We start from the raw sequence: 24,289 nt of genomic DNA, 5'->3' as shown, positions 1-24,289 counted from the left end.
CTTTGCTTTTTGAGCTTGTTCATTCAGTCTGCTCTTGTTTCAATAAATGTAGTTCTTCAGATTTTCATGTTTAGATTTTTGTTTTTTGTTTTTTTTTTTTGGTCTCAGGGTATTAATGTTCAACATCACCAATCATCAGGAAAATGCAAATCAAAACCACACTAAGGTATCATCTCACCCCAGTTAGGATGTCTGTTATTCAAAAGACAAAAAATAAAGGCTGGCAAGGATGTGGAGAAGAGGGAACTCATATGGTTTATGGGAATGCAAACTAGTATAGCCACTGTGGAGAACTGTATGGAGTTTTCTCAAAAAACTGCAAGTAGAACGACCATATGATCCAGCAATCCCATTACTGGGAACTTATCCAAAGGAAAGAAAATCATTATATCAAAGAGACATCTGTACCCTCATGTTAATTGCAGCACTATTCACAATAGTCAAGATATGGAATCAACCTAGATAGTCAACAACAGATGAATGGATAAAGAAAATGTGGTATTTATATACAATGGAATATTATTCAGCCATAAAAAAGAATGAAATTCTATCATTTAAGGCAACTTGGATAGAACTAGAGGACATCATGTTAAATGAAATAAGCCAGGAACAGAAAGTTAAGCACCATATGTGCTTACTCATATGTGGAAGCTAAAAAAAGAAATTGATCTCATAGAAGTAAAAAGTAGAACAGAGGATATTAGAAGCTGGGAAGGGTAGGGGAAAGGGATATATGGGTAGTATCTGTTAAAGGACACAAAATTATGGCTAGATACAAGGAGTAAGTTCTAGTGTTCTGTAGCACTGTAGGATGACTGTAATTAACAATAATATATAGTTTCAAATAGCTAGAAGGATTGTGAACATTCCTAACACAAAGAAATGATAAATGTTTGAGATTATTAATATGCTAATTACCCTGATATGATCACGATACATTATATGTATCAAAAAATCTCTGTACCCCATGAATATATATAGTTATGCCAATTAAAAAATAAAATTTATAAAAATCTTTCAGATCTTACCAAATATATTTAGTACATTTTATTTGAGGTGTCTTCATTGATTTTTTTGCTGCCATAACAATACCACAGACTGGTTAATTTACAAAGAATAGAAGTTTATTTGACTTGGTTCTGGAGGCTGATAAGTCCAGGAGCGTGGTGCTGGCATCTTGGTGAGGGTCATCCTACGGCAGAAGGGCAGAATGCAAGAGAAAAAAAATGGAACTGAACCTACCCTTTTATCAGGAGCTCATTCCTGTGACAACTAACCCATTCTTACAATAACAGTACTAATCCATTTGGGGGGCAGAGCCCTCATGACATAATCACCTCTTAAAGGTCCTACTTCTCAACATTGTTGCCCTGGAGATTGAGTTCTCAACTCATGAACTTTGTGGGGACGTAGTCAAAACTACACAACATGAGAGAAGATCTAAAAGCAAAAACCTGAGTTTACAATGGTCAGTTGTAAGAGAGTTACGAACTTTACTGCCTTGGTCATTGCTTAAACACAAAAAGCATAGTTTTAACATTTTAATATTAAAAGAAAATTGGTCCTGGAAAACTTATTTATTTATTTGTGTGATTGCTGCTACTTCTAATAAAAATGGTGAAGAGTAACAACAAAAAAAGTGTCCACAAAATTTCTGGCACTTAAAGTAATCCCTTCCTCCCTCCCTTTCTCCTTTTCTTCTTCCCTTCCTATTAGGGAGGTGGTATGATATAATTCAGTTAGGAGGAGATTAGTAAAGCATTTGCAGTGCTTAGTGTACAGTTTTTCTGTTTTAAGTAATAATCAGGGAGATAAACTTCATACTTTTTATAAATAATTTATAAGAATCACACTATTTCTTTTTTTAGCGCTCTACAGCATCGAGCTGATGTGTCCTGCCTCTGGAAGCTAGCTGGGGATGCTTGTACCTGTCTGTATGCTGTCTCATCATCTAAAGTGAATGTTCATGTTTTAGGAGTCCTTCTAGGTCAGAAAGAAGGAAAACAAGTATTAAAGAAAAATGAGCTCCTCCACCTTGGAGGAAGGTAATTTGCAAAGATTGCCAGTTAATAACATTTGAATTGAATTAAGGCATTATAACAAAAATCATAACATTCACTTTTGTATTCCCATAGGTGTTATGGTCGTGCATTAAAACTGATGTCTACGTCTCATACATGGTGTGATCTTGGAATTAATTATTATCGCCAAGCAAAACATCTAGCAGAAACAGGCAGCAACATGAATGATCTTAAGGAGTTGCTGGAGAAATCTTTACATGTATGGTTTATATAAATTTTTTGTAAACTTTTTAAAAAGCTAAATGCTTTTCTCAAAGATGTTTTGAAGTAAATAGTGTTTTCACATAAAACCACATATATCTTGATATACATGCTGCTATTCCAAGAAATAAAAATTAATCTAATTTAACTTCTTTTCAGTGTCTGAAAAAAGCAGTGAGACTCGACAGTAATAATCACTTATACTGGAATGCTCTTGGTGTGGTTGCATGTTACAGTGGTGAGAATTGAGTAACACTTCAATATTTTTAGAAGATTGTGTATTTCAAACAAAGTTCAGTTTCATCAAGTTCTGTATTTTTCAGGTATTGGAAATTATGCCCTTGCTCAGCACTGTTTCATCAAATCAATCCAGTCAGAACAAATTGTGAGTATTCTATGCGTCTATAAAAAATAACTTCAAAATTTAGTATTACTAATTTTCTGAGACTTTCAAGTAGACAAGAGGCATATTTTAAGAAAAAAAATGTATGTTTTTTAGAATGCTGTTGCATGGACCAACTTGGGAGTGTTATACCTCACAAATGAAAATATTGAGGTAAATATGTTGCCTGTCTGTCATATTTAAAATAAAAAATGTTTTCTATATTATTATCTCCCCAATAGCTCAGCTTCTTGTGGAGAAATGTTTTTGCATATTGTTATCTAGCCAGTATGCTCTCCAGTATGCTAATTGATGATATTCAATTTATGTTGAATAATTAATGTGTAAGATTTATTTTCCTTTTTATGACCTTCAAGAAACTTGTGGTTTTATGATTATGTTGGTTTTTCATTTAGAGATTAAGACAGTTCTATTCTGAATCAATCTGGCATTTTTTTATCTGTACACATGTAAGAGAAGTCCTGTGTAGATAGTGTTGGAGGTGGAGTGGATAAGCGCAAGGGAGACAGTAATCTCTAGAAGCTTAAATTTAACCTTTGCTTGGGTACTTCACATTTTGGCCTTAGTAGATGTTAATCTCTTTAAACAGCAAGTGTAATTTGTCATACTTGAGCAATTATTCATTAGGCAATTACAACTAAAGTGATTGGGAGCATGTTTATAGGTCATGTTTGGAAAGTTTCCACAAATCTATAGGTAATACCACGTCTGAACTGTTTTGTGTTTCAGCCAGTATATTGAGTCTCATTCCAAAAAGCTTTCACAATATTCTCAAGGATACATTAAGTCACTGCAAAAAAGACTGGATTTAGAAAATTGTAAATAGATTAAATAAAATATTAATTTGGATTTTAAAATACATTTTAAAAAATTAAATAAATTTTTTTAAAAAATTTAAATAAAACAGTGTCTTAGTAAGCTATGGATGTGGTTTTATTGTAGCATGGGATAGTTGTTACCCGTGAGCTTACTTTTTAAAAACAGGAAAAATAAGACTGTTTCCTGCCATACATAGATTATTGAGAAAATAACATAAAGCAGTATATAATAAAAAGTTATTTTTTGTGGCAGAAAAAAAAAAGCATCAAAGTTAATGTGTCCAAGTTAGATATTTTTGAAGTTTCCTCATTGCTTAATGCACAATTATGTTGTTGATCACTCCTTCTCTAGTAGCAGTATAATACATGTCTGGGACTTCATTGGTTAGGACTTCATTAGTTGTGAGTTCTTATCCTCCCAGTTAAGCTAAAAGAAAGGGGAATAGATAGCCTTATTTAATCATTGCCTTCAAACCTATGGCTAGCTAATGGGCACATGATTGGTTGGTTAAAAGTTCTGCAGACTGCAAGGTAGAACCCCCTTTTGCTGGGGTTCAGAACTCCTAACCTGGGGAGATATCTGTTGCACCTAGGAGTTCTAGAACTGTGCAGTTAAAACACTGCTTTAAGCATTGCTAATTATGCTTAAACAGTGAAGTTTTATGTTCATACATATTTATGATGAGAGGTTTGACTTATTCTCTTATTTTATGCTTTTTAAACATAAGCGGTTTAATAAGTTTATAAAATGACTTGCTGTAATATTTTTTGCCTTTTTTTCCTAGCAAGCTCATGAAGCTTTCAAAATGGCCCAGTCCCTTGATCCATCTTATTTAATGTGCTGGATTGGACAAGTAAGATATATAACATATAGTTACTAATAAGCTTGTTGATATAAGTAACTGACTGATATATAATAGTGATAATAATGGTAACGGATAGCATTTGAGGACTTACTTAGTGTCAGTCACTATGCTTAGCTCTTTGTATACACTATTTCAGTTAATCTATCATCAATTCTTTGAAATATGGTTAATGTTATACTCTCTTTATAGTTGTGGAAATGGAAACTCAGAGATCCTAAGTGTCGTTCCTAAGGCCACATAGCTTGTAAGGATTTAACTCTGATTTGGGGGGGCCTCTGAACACTTACCAGTCTGACATTACTGTGCCTAAAAAATAAACCCATAACTGTATTGTGTAACTCTCATGTACAAAGAAAATGCACATTTACAAAGATCATTTTGAGTATTAGGTTTCTGTAAAATCTTCATATTTGATTTGTCACTTGTTTATGAGTATTCTCTCCTCCCCCAAAATTTAGATTTTTGTAATGCCAAATAGGAATCAGGATACTTTGTTACTAGTCTGAGTCTGTTACCTACTGATTTTTTTTCTTTTTTTACCTTAGCATATCACTTTTCTGGATTTTAATTTTCTCACCTGAAAAAGAAGGAGATTAGACTGAGTGGCCTCAAAGTTTTGCCTGGTTGAGGAATTATAATGAATTAGTAAGCAGTCAGTTGCTTTGGTTCAGAGAGTATCACCCATATTAGAAAATTATTAAATCAGGGTTTAGAGATCTTTTATTGTATTTTAGACTCTTGGGCCTAATTCTAGTTAATTGGTGAAGCAAGCAGAGCTCGAAAGGCAAACTCCTGTTCCCATTCACTGTGGTAGCATCTGGGAGCAGAGGCATTGCTATGCTAACCTCTATGTCAACCATTGAACCCAGGGAGCCCAAGATTTTGCATTCTAACTGCTCCCAAGTGATGATTGTGAGGCTGGTCCAAGGCACCTCACTTCGCGTAGTACTGCTCTAGGTCAGTAGATCTTAGATGATTATCAGAATCACTTTTTTTAAATTTTTAAAGTATTTTTGGTTTTAAAAATAATTTATTTTAGCAGGTAACTGGAAGATTTAGTTAAAATAATAACAATAGAAGTGAAAAACTTTGGTTAACTTTGCTTTTAAGCTCTGCTAGTAAACCTTTGGTTCTTCTAGATAGTTTCATTTTTTATTATTATTGTTATTTTCTTTTAAACACATTGAGTCTTTTTTTTCCTTTTGTAGGCTCTTATTGCTGAGGCAGTTGGAAGTTACGACACTATGGATCTCTTCAGGCACACTACAGAACTAAATATGCATGTAAGAATCTGAACATTCTTCTTGAGTATTCATTAATGAGAAAAGTATTATCCTTGTTAAGGGAATGAATAGATATTGGGCTAGGCATAGTGGCTTATGCCTGTAATCCCAGTGATTTGGGATGCCAAGGCAGGAGGATTGGTTGAGGCCAGCCTGGACAACATAGCAAGACCCTGTCTTAAAAAAAAAATTTAAAAATTAGCCAAGTATGATGGTGTATACCTGTAGCCCTAGCTACTCAGGAGGCTGAGGCAGGAGGATTGCTTGAGTCCTCGAGTTTCAGGATACAGTGAGCTATGTTCATGCCATCTCACTCCAGCCTGGGCAACAGAGCAAGATTCTGTCTCTAAGAAAAGGAAAAAGAAAATGAATAGATAGTGGTATTAGATGTTAATGACATCAGTTGTTTTAATTATTTATTCTTTCTTAGAAACAGTTGTCTTGAATTAAAGAACTACCATTTTTCTTTTTTCTCCAACTTTCAAGAGCTGGTGAAGAAATGACATGACATTGAGATTTAATAGATATAGTAGCAGTCATATATTAATAAAATAGGAACTGAGACTCTAGGAAAAAGATAGACATGAGATAAGGAGTAGGCATGGTAGACATTTCTAGATTATTTATGAAAATGTTTTAGAATTCTTTTTTTTTTTTGGTTTGACCTTTGGCAATGGTGCTGAGGAGGGGAAAGCCAACCCATCAGGTGAGGCTCTGTTTTCTGCATTTTATCCTCTTTCATTCTTCTAGTTAGGATTGGAACAAGTAATTTCAATATGTTCTTTGCTGTATTTTATCATAGAGACTCTTCATTTAAAGGTACTTTTAACAGTTGACTTAACACTGAGATGTGTTCTAGGATATTTATTGTATTGAAGTGCATTGTTTTATTTATTATAATTTTTATTGACATATTTATTATTCTATGTCTGCTTGTTAACATTGGCTTTTTAAAGACTGAAGGAGCTTTAGGTTATGCATATTGGGTCTGCACAACATTACAAGATAAAAGCAACAGAGAAACAGAGCTGTACCAGTACAACATCCTCCAGATGAATGCTATTCCAGCAGCACAAGTTGTTTTGAATAAATACGTAGGTAAGTTACCTGTTATATAATAGCAAGATATTTGAATAACTATTGAAATAATTTAAATAATTTTTAAAAGTAAAATTTTTTAATTTAATTCATTTCAAATTAAATATTGGTGTTCTTTAAGACATGAATTTGCCTTCTCTTTGCAGTGGCGAAGCAGTCTTTACTTTGTAAACTTTACTAAAGGCTTTTGAAGAAAGATAATTGTTACCTAATGATGCAAGATAAAAGTAATTTCCTTATTATAGTGGAGAGTGTATTATAGTGGAGTGTATTAATACACTGTCCACTATACACTATACACTAGAACAGTTGCTGCTGTTCTAGCTTTGCCTTTTACTTTCTCTGCAGTCCTAGGCCAAGTGTTTTACCTCCCTTAACTTCTATTTGCTGCTTGGATAGTGGATACAACAATACCTGGATTGTAGGGTTGTGAGAACTAGGTGAGATAATATAAATGAAGTACCAAACCCAGTGACTGTAGCTTCCTCATTTAACACCTAATTTTTCTTGAAGATATTGGAAAAATACGTTTAGGTTTAGGAAGTTGACAGAGTGATGAAGTTTTGTTAACCATCTATTGTAATAATTTCTTGTCTTTTAAAATAAAACTACCATTGGTTTTGGTTATTAATCTCTGCTCCACCAATTAGTAGCCTTGATTGAAACTTTGGGCATGCTACCAACATTCTCAACAGGAAACTATTTATTGCTTAGTGTTTAAATAAGGTGATTTGTACAAAATGTTATGCAGAGTGCCTGGCATATCCTAGATGCTCAAGAAAATGTTAGTTTCATTAACTTTTGACAAAACACTAATAAAGAAGCAAGGAGTTTAAACAGGAATACTGAAAACAGTAAATATTGACAATCAAATAATATAAAGAATCGGACAAATTGTGAAAAACAGGAGAGAAAATGCCTCACTGTAGATATTGTGGGGATTGTGGCACTCTGCATGCATTTAGCTTGAGGCAGTAGACTAGGCAATTAATTTACAAACATCAGCACTTAGGATAGGTTTGCCTTAGGGTGGGTGTGGCATGTGAATGCATGGATCTCCTCATGCTCATTTTTTATTTATTTTTTTGAGACGAGTCTCGCTCTGTCACCCAGGCTGGAGTGCAATGACACAATCTTGGCTCATTGCAACCTCCACCTCCCAGGTTCAAGCCATTCTCCCGCCCTAGCCTCCCGTTTAGCTGGGATTACAGGTGCATGCCACCATGCTCGGCTAATATTTTGTATTTTTTGTAGAGATGGGGTTTCACCGTGTTAGCCAGGATGGTTTCAATCTCCTGACCTCGTGATCCACCTGCCTCAGCCTCCAAAGTGCTGGGATTACAGGTGTGAGTCACTGTGCCTGGCCCTCATGCTTATTTTGACTCAGTTTTGTTGACTCTTTCTGTTGTGACTTGAAGGATTTTTCAAGAATAACTTTGACTATATGATTTTAACCTTAGTTGTTGATCTTAGAACCTAACAATCATAAGATATGGTTACGGTGTACTTTGTTAAATAATCTAAAGGATTTGAAGGCTTACTTTCCACTACTACTTTTAAGTAGATTATATCAGATATGTTTCTTTTTCTACATTTCACCTTCTTCGATAGGTAATCACCCAGCGGGTTCACTTTGCCCGCTGCATAGACAGAGCCAATTCATCAAGACAGGGGAATTGCAATAGAAAAAGAGTAATTAATGCAGAGCCGGCTGTGCGGAGGACTAGAGTTTTATTATTACCGAAATCAGTCTCCCCGAGTAAGCATTTGGGGATCAGCATGTTTAAGAATAATTTGGTGGATGGTAGTGGACAGGCCCTGAGTTGGAAGTGCTGACTGGTTGCGTCCGGAGATGACATCATAGGGATTTGAAGCTGTCTTCTTGTGCAGAGTCAGTTCCTGGGTGGGGGCCACAAGATCAGATGAGCCAGTTTATCAATCTGGGTGATGCCAGCTGATCCATCAAGTGCAGGCTCTGAATAGTGATGTTATCTCCAGGAGCAATTTGGGGACGGTCAGAATCTTGTAGCCTCCAGCTGCAGGACTCCTAAACCATAATTAATCTTTTAACTAATTCGTTGGTCCTGCAAAGGCAGGTCTAGTCCCCAGGCAAGAAGGGAGTTTGTTTTGGGAAAGGGCTGTTGTCATCTTTGTTTCTATCTATAAACTATAAACCAAGTTCCTCCTATTTTTAGTTTAGCCTACACCCAGGAATGAATGAAGACAGCATGGAGGTTAGAAGCAAGATAGAGTTAGGTCAGATTTCTGTCACTGTTTCAGTTATAATTTTGAAATGGTGGTTTCAGATACATGATGTTTTTTGACATTCGAATTTCAAAATACTGCACTGAAAGTACTAAACTTAACTTCTGTTTCTAGTGTACAATACTGACTTTGTTATTTTTTTTTAAATACATATGTGTTGGAACAGAACCACCAGGAGAACTTATTGCTTAATTTAATCATAGGAAGGCTTAAGTAATTAGCCAAAGAACTGAATTTCTTTATAAATCTCATGACTGGTTTTAACAAGAACTGTAATTTCAAGTTATGATACCTTTGGGCATAAAAATGTTTAAATTATAAAATACAACTAAAAATCAAATATAACTATTAAACATTATTCAGTGATTAGAAGAGTTAAAGTTTTTACTGCCATATTATATTCAAGATAAAATCAGGCCACTATTCTTAACAGTGTGAGTGATCTCAAGAGGTAATCTGGTATTTAAGATACTGAAAAAATAAAACTAATATTTTGTTAATGCCATCAGTATGCATATGTAAAAATGAAGATATTTCTCATTTTCTAGAAAGAATTCAGAATTATGCTCCAGCTTTCACAATGTTGGGTTACTTAAACGAACATCTGCAACTCAAAAAGGAAGCAGCAAATGCATACCAAAGGTAAACTACATTCAATTGTGATAGATGCAGGAGGAAGATGAGGGGAGGGGTTCCTGGAGAATCTCTGACTGGCCTGTGCATTGGGAGAACGGGGTGAAACCCGGGGGAGTTCACGCCATTTGCAGGCAGAGAGGAACCTGGCCTCTTCATTTCTTGTGTGTGTGGCCTGGAATCAATCTGTGAGACGGGGGTCTGTTAGCAGGAACCCCTCTCGCTTTGCTAAGAGGTTTTTTTCTTTTTTTCCTTTTCACCCAATAAATCCGTTCCCCTCACCCTTCAATGTGTCTGCATGCCTAACTTTTCCTGCTTGTGTGACAAGGACCTGGTTTTAGCGGAACTAAGGAACCAAGTTCTACATCAGTTGCAATGCAATCATTGTTTATCAGTTAGCTTTTCAAATGTTAGTTTCATTCTCAGGAAGAAGGTACTAAATAATTGTTTTGACTCCTTTCCTGATGTTTCCTTGTATACTATTATTACATCTTAGAAGGTGAAAAGATGTGGTCCCAAATTTTCAGCTATATTTTGGTTTTTGTTGCTCATCTTAAGGAGGTGGGGTGCAGAAATTGAGAGAGAGAAATCGATAGAAAAGAAAGAAGAAACAAAACAAAAAACTTATCAGATTTTTAGAAAAGTCTGTCTTTTAAGAACTTATCTAACTTTATTAGATTTGAAAATGTGTTCAGTGAGACAAGAAATAAGAACATTGTGATGTGTTTGTTTGAATGACTTTAATATCTACTATGTATTTATTCATTTAATAAATATTTGTTGACTACTGTGTGCCAAGCAGTGTTCTTGGCACTGGCTATTTTGCAGTCAATTAAAAAAGACAAAGGCCCTGTTCTCATGGAACGTGTGTTCTGTGGCTAAAGAGACATGATGAGCTAATAAACATCTGTGATGATAATAATTGCTAAGAAAGAAAATTAAAGTAGGGTAAAGGGCCAGAGAATGCAGGGCAGGAAGTGACATTTCAGGTGAGTTTAAGAATGGATAGATTAACTAAGGAGGCAGGAGGCAGTTGAGGCCTGACTTCAGTGAACTGAGGCCACAAGCCACTTGTTTATCTGGGCAGGACGATTCTAGGCAGAAGGAACAGCAAGAGAAGTGGAGAAGTGGAGGAGTAAATTTGGCATATTTACAGAATAAGAAAGCCAGTGTGCTACAATGGAATGACCAGCTGGAGAGTGGTAGGAAATGAAATCTACATAAATTTCTATGTAAATTAATGGATAGGTGATAAGAAAATAACTATTGATCTCATGAGCAACTACTAGATGAAAAGTAAAAAGACCTGGTTGCCTAATCTCTGAGGCACATTATTGCCCTAAATCTAAATAAATATTTACAGGAAGCCTTGTCAAGTGAAAAATAATGGAGGTGTCCTGAATGCTTTCCCATATCCTTTTATGGATCTCTCTGTAGTTCAAAGGAGTAATCACTAGATGGTACTGGAGCTTGCGTAATCAAGAAGTTATTTTTCCAGGTGTGTATGGAAAGAAGTATGTGAAAATAAATGTATATGAAAAACCACTATTTTGCTTCTTTCAAAGCCGACAAACTTAACAGTAAACTATAAATATGACAGCCTGCAACAGTGAGCAAGATTTTTAAACAGAGAAAACTAGGCAGCTAGGGTGTTTGCTATTTTTTTTTGCAATAGCAAATGACATATATATAAATGACATAAATAAAAACGACATATCGTTATTACTGCAGATATTGTGAATTTAACATTGGTTGCACCTTAGGCTTAAAATGGCATCTCCACAGTCACTTGGGTGTGTGTACCACTTTCTTGACTGATCATCACTGCTGTTTTCTGCTTTAAACAAGTATTTGATGGTTGAAACCACAAATTAGGCATAAATCTAAATAGGGGTATAGTTTTTCATCTCTGTAATACTGTCTTTAGGCTTCTCTAGCAAATTCTTGTTTTTCATGCAACATCAGGGAGATAGAAAGTCTTTGTTGGCTATTTCTCCCTTGCTGGTCCTCTTTAAATGGGAATGAAAATAAAAACCAAAAATCTTGTTAAATATCCAACCCTTTTTAGTAGTTAAGACATTTCCCTGCCTGCCCATAGGGAACTGACCATGAGAAGAAAAAACACGTTATCAGCAGGTTATTTATTCCAATCCTTGAGGGACTTCTAGTGACTAGTCCTCTTCCCTCAACTTACTTTTCTCTAAATATTTTTTCTGTATGTACAAGCAAGGACGCATGAAAGCATTCAATTTCCTGGCTTCCTAACTCAAACTACTAATATATAAATAGTTTCAAGAGTGGTGTCTATGAACTCCAAATATGTCAAAACTTTAAACTGTGACATAGTTATTTCCCATATTTAGATTTTTGGAATATTTAGAGCTCAAATGTAATAAATAATTTCACTTACTAAAAGGTCATTTAGATATTATTTTCCCAACAGTTTAAAATCTAAATATCTGTAAGTTCTTTTGTTGTACCAACTTAATAAAATATGAATAAGCTATTATAACTAGCACCAAAGAATTAGTAGAACTAAATGAACAAATATCTGTGGATTCAGCTAAAGAGGAAGGTAACAGAATGCTATTGCACAGAGATAAATTAAAATACCTTGATTTTTTTTTTTTTTAAGGGCAATTTTGTTGTTACAGAGTGCAGAAGACCAAGATACTTATAATGTTGCGATAAGAAATTACGGCAGATTGTTATGGTAAGCATATTTTTTTCTCCATTAAGTCTATCAATTGATTGTATTTTTCTGGTGAAAGCTATGGAACTGGTGATATGCTGACTAGTTCCCAGAACAGTGGGACATGTAGGATACATAATTTCCATAGAAACAGGCTCTGTTAACAGTTTCCTGTACCTATAATGCTAACTAACCCCGGTGTGCTTTATATGGAACAGATTTAGAACTCAGGGTTTGTTGACTGGAGATGAGAACATTTGGAAGAGAGGTAGTGGCCATCTGTAATAGTAGAAGTCTAGTTAATTGGAAGAGGAATTAGATTTATTCTGATTTGCTATATATTCTTAAACTGAGGATGGACATTAGGGGTCCAGTAACCCCTTTGAAATAGTACACAAAAATTGTTGTGTGGGTACCTTTTGGGGATGAGGAAGGAGCTCTATATCTTTCCTCAGTTTTTCAGAGACTTCTAACTCTAAAAAAGAATAAAAGAAAGAAAGATTAAGAACCAACTGTTTTAGAGGGTAGAACTAACACCAGAGGATGGAAGTATTGTAGGAGGAAGGTTTTTGATTCAAGTTAAGGCAGCATCCTAGAGTGCCCTAAACTTGAATGGTGCAGTTTGCAAAACACTGTTAAAACTATACTTTGATGCTTTAGGATTAGTGCCACATCTTTTAAGGAGCTACATGGTAGACCTTAGGTAGCCGGTTATTTTCTTTTATAACTGTGTACTTGAAAAATATCCAGAATTGGAAAATTATACTGTTCTGACTGCCTCTCCTTTTAGTCATTTAAACTGTTAATATTTAAAAGTTGAAAAAATATTTAAAAGTTGAAAGAGCTGTCAGCTCCAAGATTTTGTTGAAGTAGAGGACAGATATATTGTATGGAATAAAGTATCTGTTCTTTTTAGTTTTGATGTTTTATATAATCTAAGTACTAATGTAAGTATTTTAGAAGAAAATGTATACCTTCAATTGAAAACAGATTATCTGTTTTTTTAAAATTTACTTTTATGAAATGTGCAAACATGCAATGAGTAATAGAATAATTTAATGAAAACTCACCAATCAAATTATAGCTTAAAATTCTGTCAGCTTGTTTCAGATTACCTTTCTTTCTTTTTTTTTTTTTTTGAGATGGAGTCTCGCACTGTTGCCTGGGCTAGAGTGCAGTGGCGTGATCTCGACTCACTGCAACCTCCACCTCCAGGGTTTAAGAGATTCTCCTGCCTCAGCCTCCCGAGTAGCTGAGATTACAGGTGCCCACCACCACGCCCAGCTAATTTTTTGTATTTTTAGTAGAGATGGAGTCTCACCATGTTGGCCAGGCTGGTCTCGAACTCCTGACCTCATGATTCACCCACCTTGACCTCCCAAAGTGCTGGAATTACAGGTGTGAGCCACCACGCCCAACCTTCAGGTTACTTTTTCCAGAAAAATTTCAGATAGATTCATTGAAGCACCCACATTCCCTTCCGTAGTTCCATTCTTTTCTCCACAAAAGCACGCACATCTTAGAAGATAGTGTTCATTTAAAGAAATACTTTCAATATATATTTATGTATCCATAAACAATCTAAAGTAGTCCTCTTTCCTTTATCAAAATTTAAGTGTTGATTTTATAAGTTCTTTCACTTTTTAAAAACTTATTTATGAGTGAAGGTTGCCTATATTTTTAGCCTCCATTCATATCCTCAAAGATTAAAAAGATTTTATAAAAACATTTCCACAACACATTAAAAATAAAAACATTCAGATTATGGTGATGGATACTAGAAAGAAGAATCTTAAATCTCTTCAGATGATGGCGGTTGAGCTTATACAAATTCCTTTTATCTTTAAGCAAAAACAAGTTAGTTTTCTGTTATTAATAAGTATTGCACTTTAGTATATATTACAGTTTATATTTTCCTCCCTCTTTTTTTTTTTTTTTAAGATGGAGTTTCTCTTTTGTTGCCCAGGCTGGAGTGCAATGGTTCGATCTCGGCTCATTGCAACCTCTGCCTCCCGGGTTCAAGTGAATCTCCTGCCTCAGCCTCTCCAGTAGTTGGAATTACAGGCGCCCACCACCACGCCTGGGTAACTTTTGTATTTTTTTAGTAGAGACGGGGTTTCATCATGTTGGCCAGGCTAGGCTGGTCTTGAACTCCTGACCTCAAGTGACCCGCCCATCTCAGCCTTCCAATGTGCTGGGATTACAGGTGTGAGCCACTGCACCCGGCCTCCTCCCTCTTAAACACAAAAAGGAATAATGCTTTTGTTCATGGAATTTTAGTGTGTCTATATGTCCTCCAAAAAAGAAAAATGTGCAGATAAACAGTTTATACAAAAGATAGGTTTGATTCTGACTAGGCATTTTATGACTTGTTAAGCTTAGCAAAGATGCTAGAACCATACTCATAGGGTAATATTTAATTAAGTATTAAACTTAAAAAAATTAGAGATCCATATAAAAGTCAACTTGAAATTATTTTTATAATTTGGGATTTTAATTAAAGTTTGTTAAAAAGAAGAGAGAGACAATTTGTAATTTAGTAGACCACTATAAAAAAGGAAGTACACATGAAATTATCAGAAGAAACTTAGTGTAAAGTATTCTTATTTTTTTTGCGATGAGTCTTGCTCTGTCTTGCTCAGGCTAGAGTGCAGTGGTACAATCTCGGCTCACTACAACCTCCGCCTACCGGGTTCAAGCAGTTCTCCTGCCTCAGCCTCCTGAGCAGCTAGGATTACAGGCATGCACCACCATGTCGGGCTAATTTTTGTGTTTTTAGTAGAGATGGGGTTTCACCATGATGACCGGGCTGGTCTTGAACTCCTGACCTTGTGATCCACCCCCCCCCCCCACCGCCCCACCCCCCTCAGCCTCCCAAAGTGCTGGGATTACAGATATGAGCCACTGCGCCCGGCCCAACTTAGTGTAATTGTATCTCTGTATTTTGATGATACATGCCAGAATTACTTTTGATATTAAAAGTAAGTTGTGTTTTACTTCTTAGTTCCATTGGTGAATATGATAAAGCTATCCAGGCTTTTAAGTCAACACCCCTTGAAGAGTTAGAAGACATCATAGGTTTTGCTTTGGCTTTATTCATGAAGGGGCTTTATAAAGAGAGCAGCAAAGGTAAGAATATTGCCCTGAAGCTAAAGGACACGTCTTTTCTGGAGTTGAGTTTAATCATGATGAGCATACATACAGAAAGATGTAATAATGAGATGGGGTGGGGGTTGCAATGTTTATTAAAATCTGACTAGGAGTCAGGAGCAATACTAGGCACTTTTTATCTGTTACCTCATTTAGAATGTTGTTATGATGCGTAGTCTTTATAGTAGTGTTATGAGCTGAGTATTTATTATACAAATGAGGCACCTGAGGCCCAAGATCACTTATGACAAATATGTGACTTAGCATTTGAAAGCAAATGTTTACTGCTCTACACTGCTTAGATATTAATTTCTGATAAATGAAGACCTCAACCATGTTAGTAATAGATTTTGATTTCTCCAAATATGTTAAATGATGCATTTTCACATGTATGGGCTTAGCCCACATGTGTATAGAGCATTTAAGTATCTACTGCTTGATGGAGTTGCTTGGCTGCACGTGGGAATTTTGGTGATATCTCAGTGGCTGCAGGCCTCAGCTTTGGCTCTTAAAGACAGTTACCTAGATTCCCATATAGATTCTGAAGGTAGAAGTTAGAGATTGTCACATAATAATCCTAATGATACCTGAAAATCACCTTGGAACACTGAAAACAAGTTAGATTATTATAAAGTTTTATTCTATCTGCTTGAGAACAGGAGAATACGAAGATGTAATTGTATTTAGACCTTTCTGAAAAATAGGATTCGGAAAGAAAAAATGCCATGCTTCATCAATCCAGATGGCTTTTATATTGTTTTGTTTGTTTTCAATTTTATGTAACAGCCTATGAGAGAGCCTTGTCTATTGTTGAATCAGAGCAAGACAAAGCGCATATCTTGACAGCTCTGGCAATAACTGAATATAAACAAGGAAAAATGGATGTAGCCAAGACATTGCTATTTAAATGGTATGTATAGTTGACATCAACATTTAACATGACCAGATACTTAAATATTTGGGTTGAGATTTGGAGCAATGTAAAATGAAGTTCTTAATGCTTTAGGAACTTCTGGGTGAACAAAAGGGATTGGGCCCACCTGGTTCTGAATTGATAGTCACAGGTGGAGCTACAGTTTGTAATTTAATTCTTAGCCCTTGATCTATTGGATCTTTCAAAACTGTCCTATACTCTGTTGCGTATTTTTTTTAAAGATAATCTGATCACCTGATAAGTAGTATCCTAAAATTTTAATGAAGATAGTTGTAATGAAGCCTTGTTTTTTGGCTTCTTGGATTCCCAAAGAGATGTTTTCTTCTTTCCTTTTCACGATAACCTGTTAAAAGGTTCATTTAAAGGTGAATCTTTTTAAAAACGAGTAACAAAACTTAAAATTATTTCTGTGTTTTTGGAGTAAGTTAATAAAATAACGACCTGTGTTATTTGTGGTTACTTATATAATATTTTCTAACTTCTTGAAGATTAGTTTTTTAGAAAATTGGCCTTAATTCCTTCACAAGCAGTAGTAATTAATGCATGCTATTGAACAGTGGCCTCAATGAGTGTTTTATTGGCATTTTTGAGTGGTACTAATCTTCATGGTACAGAGATATTCTCCCATTGCAAAAAGCTTATATCCTTGCCTCCCACCTACTAAGTGGTAATATTAGCACCCCTCAGTCATTGTGACAACAAAAAAATTGCCTCTGTAACTACCCCATCTTCAAAGGTGGGGGGATAGAGATGGTTAGATGATACTGGTTGAGAACCAGTTCTATAGGATAAACTTGACAGGCGTTTATTTGATGTAATGCCTTTGCCTTATCCTGTGCCATTACAGTCATTTCCTTGTCTAATAAATAAGTAATTTTTTTTCTTCCTCTTTGCTGGTTAGGAAAAACCAATCCATTTAAAAGAAAATCCTGTCACTTTACATGCCTATATCCTTTTAACATGTATCTATGGTTATATATATCATGTTTTGAGAACTTAAATTTGCAAATGGCTTGGTGACAAGAATCATAGATACTAATGATGACTGCAGTTATCAAGGGCAAAAGTAACCCCATGTTAGAGTCATTAGATTTGTCTTTGGTTACTGCTTAAGACAGGAAATGGAAGTGGGAGAAAAAATAACAATGTAATCTTTTTTTCCCCTTCACCTGTGTGAAGGAAAACCTTTACCCCTATGTTTTATGTTGTTGGATCCAAGCCTAGGTTTTTTGTTTTTTATGTTTCTTTCTTTGTTTTTGATTTTCTGCGTGTCTTCACCCAAGCTTGACACTACCAACTGCTTCCATCTCTGCCCATTGGCATTCTTGTGTTTGATTTTCTTTCTATGAAAAGTTCAGTTACTTAACCTATATTGCTGTTGTTTGGCATTCATATGTTGGGAACTGATCAGTGTTCTAGGCACTGATTTAAGGGGAACAGGATTTAGTTCATTATGGGAAAAAAATCTGGTTACCAACTTTATACACTTTATGATAGTAAATAACCATGTGTAAAATCCTGAGAACATGGTAAAATACAACATACAGGTATTGAGCATTCAGCACGTGTTTGCTTAATATTAGAATGTAGTCATTTCAGTCATAATTTAGATTTTATTAATAAGTATTAAATTAGGTAGTTTTTTTTTTTTTTCCATTGAGCAAGGCACAAATTAGAATTTCTTTTTTTGTTATCAATATTGAAATTTGTATTTTACTATTTGCTTTTTGGCTTTTTTAGTTGTACCCATTAGCCATGTGGTTATTTGCTAGACATGACACTGACTGACATACTTCCATATTTGGACACATATGTATTAACTCTTATTGTAAAAAGAGTTACTATGGATACTTTACGTAAGCTATTTACTTCAGAGCTACCTCAGAAAATTCATGATTTCATACCTGCTTGTCAAAATGAAGTATAAAACTCTTAATTTCCCCCTTCCAAAAATAGTCCAAAGAGGTAATGGTAGATATGTGACATTTTATAATGTTATAAATATTTCTGTTATATTTCAATGAGCATTGTTTAAAACTTGGACCTGCTAAATTATTAGTTTATTTTTTATATAAGATCACTTAAATGAAAAGTAATTAAAATATATCTTTCCTGCATTGCCATCTACACAACATCAGATATTACGGATGTTAGATTGCATCTCAGTGTTAAATCTTCACCGATAGATGTACTTAGGTAAATCATAAAAATTCTATTTGTAACTGTAGAAGTGAATTGTGAACGTAAAATGGTTATGCCATTTGGATAATGGCACTAGGCAGCATTTGTATAATAACTAATGGCAAAAATTCATGGCTAGTGATGTATAAAATAAAATACTCTTTGAGTAAAATATTCCCCTTATTAATGTTATGGAAGGAGGGATACAACAAAGAACTAACAATTTGTATGACAGTGTCAAATATTATTTTGATTTTAGTATTTCCTGTTTTGGTTTACTTGCATCTTAGAAGAGCATAATGACATTGTTTGATGAAGCCTAATTATGCTGGACTGTTTTGACCTGGTTTAACCCTTCTGATAGGAATTTGGGGATGAGAACTGAATAGTCTTTGCCTGTAGTGACATTACACTCTAGAATTTCCACTTTGGAGAATACTCAGTTCTAACTTGTGATTCCTGGTACAACAAACTTTATTTTTCTAGCCTAGCAATGATCTAGAAGCAGAGGAATTCCAGAGCCTTTTAAAAGTTATTATGTGGTTTTCTTTTAAAAAGCTCCTGTTTTTGGAAAGTAGATCTGTTCATTATTTGCACATAAAATAAAACCACTTAAGTAAAAAAAAAAAAAGTTTAAAAAAATTCCTTTATTTTTATTGCAGCATAAAATTCATAATAATTCTTATAAGTTTGATTGTTAGTGGAGAGCTAAGATTTTCTTTATTTAAATTAACTGGGATTCCTAAACATTAATAGATTTTCCTCCATAAGGCTAAGTCAGATATTATAGTTGAAAGAAGAAAAAAAATGCTAGATGTTTACCTATAAAATGTAAATTCTCCTTAAATTATAAAAATACTCATTTGGAGTATAGTGGATATAGAGACAATTTGTACTTATTATGTAAAGTGCTAGTTTCAATACCATAGAGCAAATAGGACAAAGCTTTTTTGGAATGATAAAAATCATATTTTAATTGAAGAGTTTTTTTTATTATTTATACCTTCTAATATTTTATTGGAACTCAATATTTTAGCAAAATTGTGCTAATTACTTACCTAGAAGTGAAACTCAAAGAAGCTAATTTATATTTATTTCTAAAACTTAATGTGTTTGTTAGTTCTCACACTGCTATAAGAAATACCTGAGACTGGGTGATTTACAGAGAAAAGAGGTCTAACTGGCTCAAGGTTCTGCAGGCTGTACAGGAAGCATGGCAGCATTGCTTCTGGGGTGGCCTCAGGAAACTTATAATCATGACAGGAAGTGAAGGGGAAGCCGGCATGTTTTACGTGGCCAGAGCAGGAGGAAGAGAGAGGGAGGCGCTGCACACTTTTAAACAACTAGATCACGTGAGAATTCACTATACAGTACTAAATGGAGATGGTGCTAAACCATTCATGAGAACTCTGCCTCATGATCCAATCACCTCCCACTAGGCCCACTGCCAACACTGGGGATTACAATTCAACATGGAATTTGGGCGGGGACACAGATCCAAACCATATCACTTAGATATAATGACCAGAAAATAAGTTTGGCTTTTGTTGCTCTGTGAAAAGTCATTGATGTTTTTAACTGCTTCAATCAGGGAAATTGCTATCTCTAAACACCAAGAAATTTTGCTTTTATATTAATCTTAAAATTGGGTTTAGTTTGGTGAATCTTTACGTAAATTGCTTTTTATACTAAATAATGTTTTAATAGTTACAGATAAAGACTACTGTAGTCATAGGCCGGGCGCGGTGGCTCACGTCTGTAATCCCAGCACTTTGGGAGGCCGAGACGGGCGGATCACGAGGTCAGGAGATCGAGACCATCCTGGCTAACACAGTGAAACCCTGTCTCTACTAAAAATACAAAAAATTAGCTGGGTGTGGTGGCGAGAGCCTGTAGTCCCAGCTACTCTAGAGGCTGAGGCAGGAGAATGGCGTGAACCCGGGAGGCAGAGCTTGCAGTGAGCCAAGATCACGCCCCTGCACTCCAGCCTGGGCGACAGAGCAAGACTCCGTCTCAAACAAACAAACAAAAAAAACTACTCTAGTCATAACTAATAGGTAATTTTAAAATATATTTACAGCTCTATCTTAAAGGAACCAACCACAGAAAGCCTTCAAGCCCTGTGTGCTCTAGGGTTGGCAATGCAGGATGCTACACTGTCAAAAGCAGCACTTAATGAGTTACTGAAGCACACCAAACACAAAGACAGTAATTATCAGAGGTGCCTTCTTACATCAGCGATTTATGCACTCCAAGGTCGCAGTGTGGCAGTGCAAAAACAAGTATCTAAAGCTGTTCACAGGTAAATTCTGTATTTGTGAACTTGGAACCTAATTATACTTGATATCATTGCATTTGACATTTGGACTTTATTAATACTATAAAATAAGGTAAGAATATACATTTGAAAACGACACCCTGGTTTTATGCAATTTTACGCAGGACCTGACTATATATATTATTTTACCTATAAGGATTGTGTTTTTTTAATTCAGTTGATAAGTTTGGCCCTTAGTCAGGTTAAGGCCCAAACTTTGTTTTGCTATTAAAGCTCTTAATTCCCAAGTTTGTAATATTCTTAGTCTGTTGTCTGGTACTGTCTAGATTGATGGTTTTAGTAATTTTCAGCCATTTAAAGATTCATTAATTTCTTCAAAATTTGAAAAAAGGAAAGCTGTCATTAGCAGCAGTGGTTAATTATTATATTTTATTTTTAGCAGTAAAGTATCTTGTCTGTAGTCTCTTTTCCTTTCAGAGTTCATTTTTATTAACAATCTGCTGGGTTTTTTTAAAGTTATTTTAATATAAAGCTTATTCCTTATGTCATTTTTATTAGTAGTCATCTTCCTGCCATGCAATATTACTTATCCTATAATTTTTAATCTCTTTGTGTTTGAACACAGTGTGTTAAATTTCCGTAACTTTTCTTAATTATCTCATGACTTTATAATCATCCATTGTTGATTTTTTTCTTCTTATTTTCATAAAGACTGTTGGAGTATATAAGTGATATAAAGTATGTTTTCTAAAAATACTTTCAACCAAACATGCACAATTAATATGAACTTGTTTTAGATGTCTAAATGGTTTTAAACTTAATAAATTGTTGGTTGCTTGTACATTTTGTGGTTAAAGTAACTCGTCCCTAAGCCTGCTACTTCGATGATCTCTTTAGCAACCCTGGTGACCCTGCTCTTTGGTCTCTGTTGTCTCGAGTTGTTGCACAGTATGCTCAACGAAATGCAAAGGTAAAGTAATGTTTCAAATTCTAGCAAAAAGATAAAATAACTTGTGATGTGGTAAATATGATAATTTTAAACTATGACACTATTCTTCTGAAAGATAATTTATACAATGAAGAAAGTTCTATTATTAGCTAAATTTTCCATTAGTCATCCAACGAATACTAGACTGAGTTTTCTCCATATATCATTGCACTGTTCTAGATGTTGTGGGAGCTACAAAGAAGTAGGAAGATCTTTTTGAACACATACAGATTATGGTAATGATATGTGATAAAATAATGTAACACTGCCAATAGTAAGCATTAGCTATGTGTTTTTGAATCCCAAAAGATAATTTTATTTAAAATCATCTTAAAGATAAGGCAGTAAGAACTAGAACACTGCTAATATACAACTATGTAATTATAAATATGAAGTCATTGACATTCTATAAAGGATTATACACTACATTTTAGTTTCTAACAGCCAGATATTTTCAGGAGTCTATATTCTTCTATTAACTTCTGTGGTTAGTATATCCTCTCATAGTTCACTTCACAAGTTGGTAAACATGATGGTAATAGCTAATGTTTTCAACAACTTACCACGACTAATTATTCCAGTATCTGAAATCTACAAGACCCACACACTTGTTTGACATCTGTGAGTCTTGTTTGTTATTCCTACGGAATTTCATTCTTGGTGGCTTTGTTTCTTTGTTTACCCAATTGTGTGTACTTGAAAATTATTTCAAGGAATAATTTGAGGCCTAGAATTAAGGTACCTTTCTACAGAAGTAATTTGTACTTGCTTCCGCTGGGTGCTTGGGAGGTCCACCAATCTGGGACTACATTATACAAAGTTTAGAACTTGGGGTTTTTGGACCAAGCAGGCTACTTTGTGCTTGGGTTGCTAGTTCCTGAGACCTGGCTTAATTCTGATTCACGTTGAATCTTAGGGTGTGGCCTGTTGGGGTCTCAGCTTATTCTGATGTAGGTCTCCTCTATACTCCCCTCCTTGTGTTAACCTGGGCCTTAATTTTTGTCCTACCAGCCCATGCGTCCTTCAGGATTAAAATTAAAATTTGTTAGTATTTGGGCCAGGCACGGTGGCTCATGACTGTAATCCCAGCACTTTGGAAGGCCGAGGAGGGTGGATTACCTGAGGTCAGGAGTTCATGACCAGCCTGGCTAACATGGTGAAACCCTGTCTCTACTAAAAATACAAACATTAGCTGGGCATGGTGGCACACACCTGTAGTCCCAGCTACTTGGGAGGCTGAGGCAGAAGAATCACTTGAACCCGGGAGGCGGAGGTTGCAGTGAGCTGAGATTGTGCCACTGCACTCCAGCCTGGGTAACAGAGCAAGACTCCATCTAAAAAAAAAAAAGAAAAAAAAGAAAAAAAAAGAAAAGAAATTGTTAGCATTTGGGAACGGCAGAAGCGGCTTCCCTGCTCACTTGTCTCTCTGAATTCCAGTTTTCCCTTTCAATTTTGACCTGGTATGTCCTTAATATCTTGTCAATCTTTCAGTGCTTTTAAGAATATGTTTTTAAAATCTTTTATCTCAGTGCTTTTCAAACTGTAATGTGCAACTGAAGTCACCTGGTGATCTTGTGAAAATGCCGATTCTAATTCTGTAGGCCTGAGACAGGACCCAATATTCTGCACATCTAACAACCTCTTAGAGTGTGTGGACGCTGCAGAGGCATAAGCCGCAGTTTGAGCAGCAGGGTTTTATTTCACATTTTTTGTTATTTTTAATGAGTGAGTTGGCTCAAAGGATCTGGAAGATCATTGTTATTCGACTCCAAAATTACCTGAATGAAGTGCTTTATTATGTGTCAGCTATCAGCATTTTTATAATCTTAACAACCATATGAAATAGCTGCAATTATTTAAAGTTACAGATTTCAAACTGAGCTAATGAAAACCCTGTGATGCTACACGTATTTTTTTTATTTTTAGTATTAAGTTGATTATTGAAGCAATGATGAGATGCCTTGAACTTTATTTTACTGCAGTATGTAAGTTTTGAAAATACTACGTATTTTCATATAGTAAGCCATGCTAATTTATCTTTGTGATCTCTCTCAGTCTTTATAATCTTTTATATTATTAGAAAATGTATACATTTGGTTGGTAAAATTACGTAACTTTTGAGCCTATAAATGAATATTTTGAAAGAAGAGTTGGTCACAGTAGAAGAGATTTCCTTTCACAAGATTATTAGTCTTTTCAAACATTAATAATAAATTGATACTTTTAAGAAGGTTAGGAGTTGTGAAAGTGGTAAAACTGAACCTTTCCAGTGATTTAGTGGAAAGGCCTTATCAATCTTAAATTTACTTTTTCATGAAAGTTTTTGCATTTGTATAAATCATCAATATTTTCTGTTCTAGGGAGGTGTGGTAGCAGGAAATGTGGCTCATATCCTGGACTCAAATCACGGAAAGGTTA

The 24,289-nt window shown here is 35.1% G+C and overlaps 1 protein-coding gene across 3 annotated transcripts in view; it reads left to right on the top strand.

The window, feature by feature from the left end:
* Window positions 1-24,289, top strand: part of TTC37 (tetratricopeptide repeat domain 37) — a 91,356-nt gene that overhangs the window by 36,289 nt on the left and 30,778 nt on the right. For all 3 annotated transcript variants that reach the window (XM_021939557.2, XM_021939558.2, XM_021939559.2), the window contains 15 exons: window positions 1,869-2,045; window positions 2,136-2,280; window positions 2,442-2,520; window positions 2,606-2,667; window positions 2,782-2,838; window positions 4,289-4,357; window positions 5,578-5,652; window positions 6,609-6,750; window positions 9,564-9,657; window positions 12,284-12,361; window positions 15,345-15,469; window positions 16,277-16,400; window positions 20,686-20,907; window positions 21,781-21,853; window positions 24,232-24,285. In XM_021939557.2, coding sequence (XP_021795249.1) covers window positions 1,869-2,045; window positions 2,136-2,280; window positions 2,442-2,520; window positions 2,606-2,667; window positions 2,782-2,838; window positions 4,289-4,357; window positions 5,578-5,652; window positions 6,609-6,750; window positions 9,564-9,657; window positions 12,284-12,361; window positions 15,345-15,469; window positions 16,277-16,400; window positions 20,686-20,907; window positions 21,781-21,853; window positions 24,232-24,285 — 1,576 coding nt within the window. The remainder of the gene's footprint in view (window positions 1-1,868; window positions 2,046-2,135; window positions 2,281-2,441; window positions 2,521-2,605; window positions 2,668-2,781; window positions 2,839-4,288; window positions 4,358-5,577; window positions 5,653-6,608; window positions 6,751-9,563; window positions 9,658-12,283; window positions 12,362-15,344; window positions 15,470-16,276; window positions 16,401-20,685; window positions 20,908-21,780; window positions 21,854-24,231; window positions 24,286-24,289) is intronic.

This window comes from Papio anubis, chromosome 5 (genome assembly GCF_008728515.1).
Source record: "Papio anubis isolate 15944 chromosome 5, Panubis1.0, whole genome shotgun sequence".
NCBI lineage: Eukaryota > Metazoa > Chordata > Mammalia > Primates > Cercopithecidae > Papio > Papio anubis.
The sequence above is the reverse complement of the archived record's forward strand: the minus strand, read 5'-3'. Positions and strand labels throughout refer to the sequence as shown.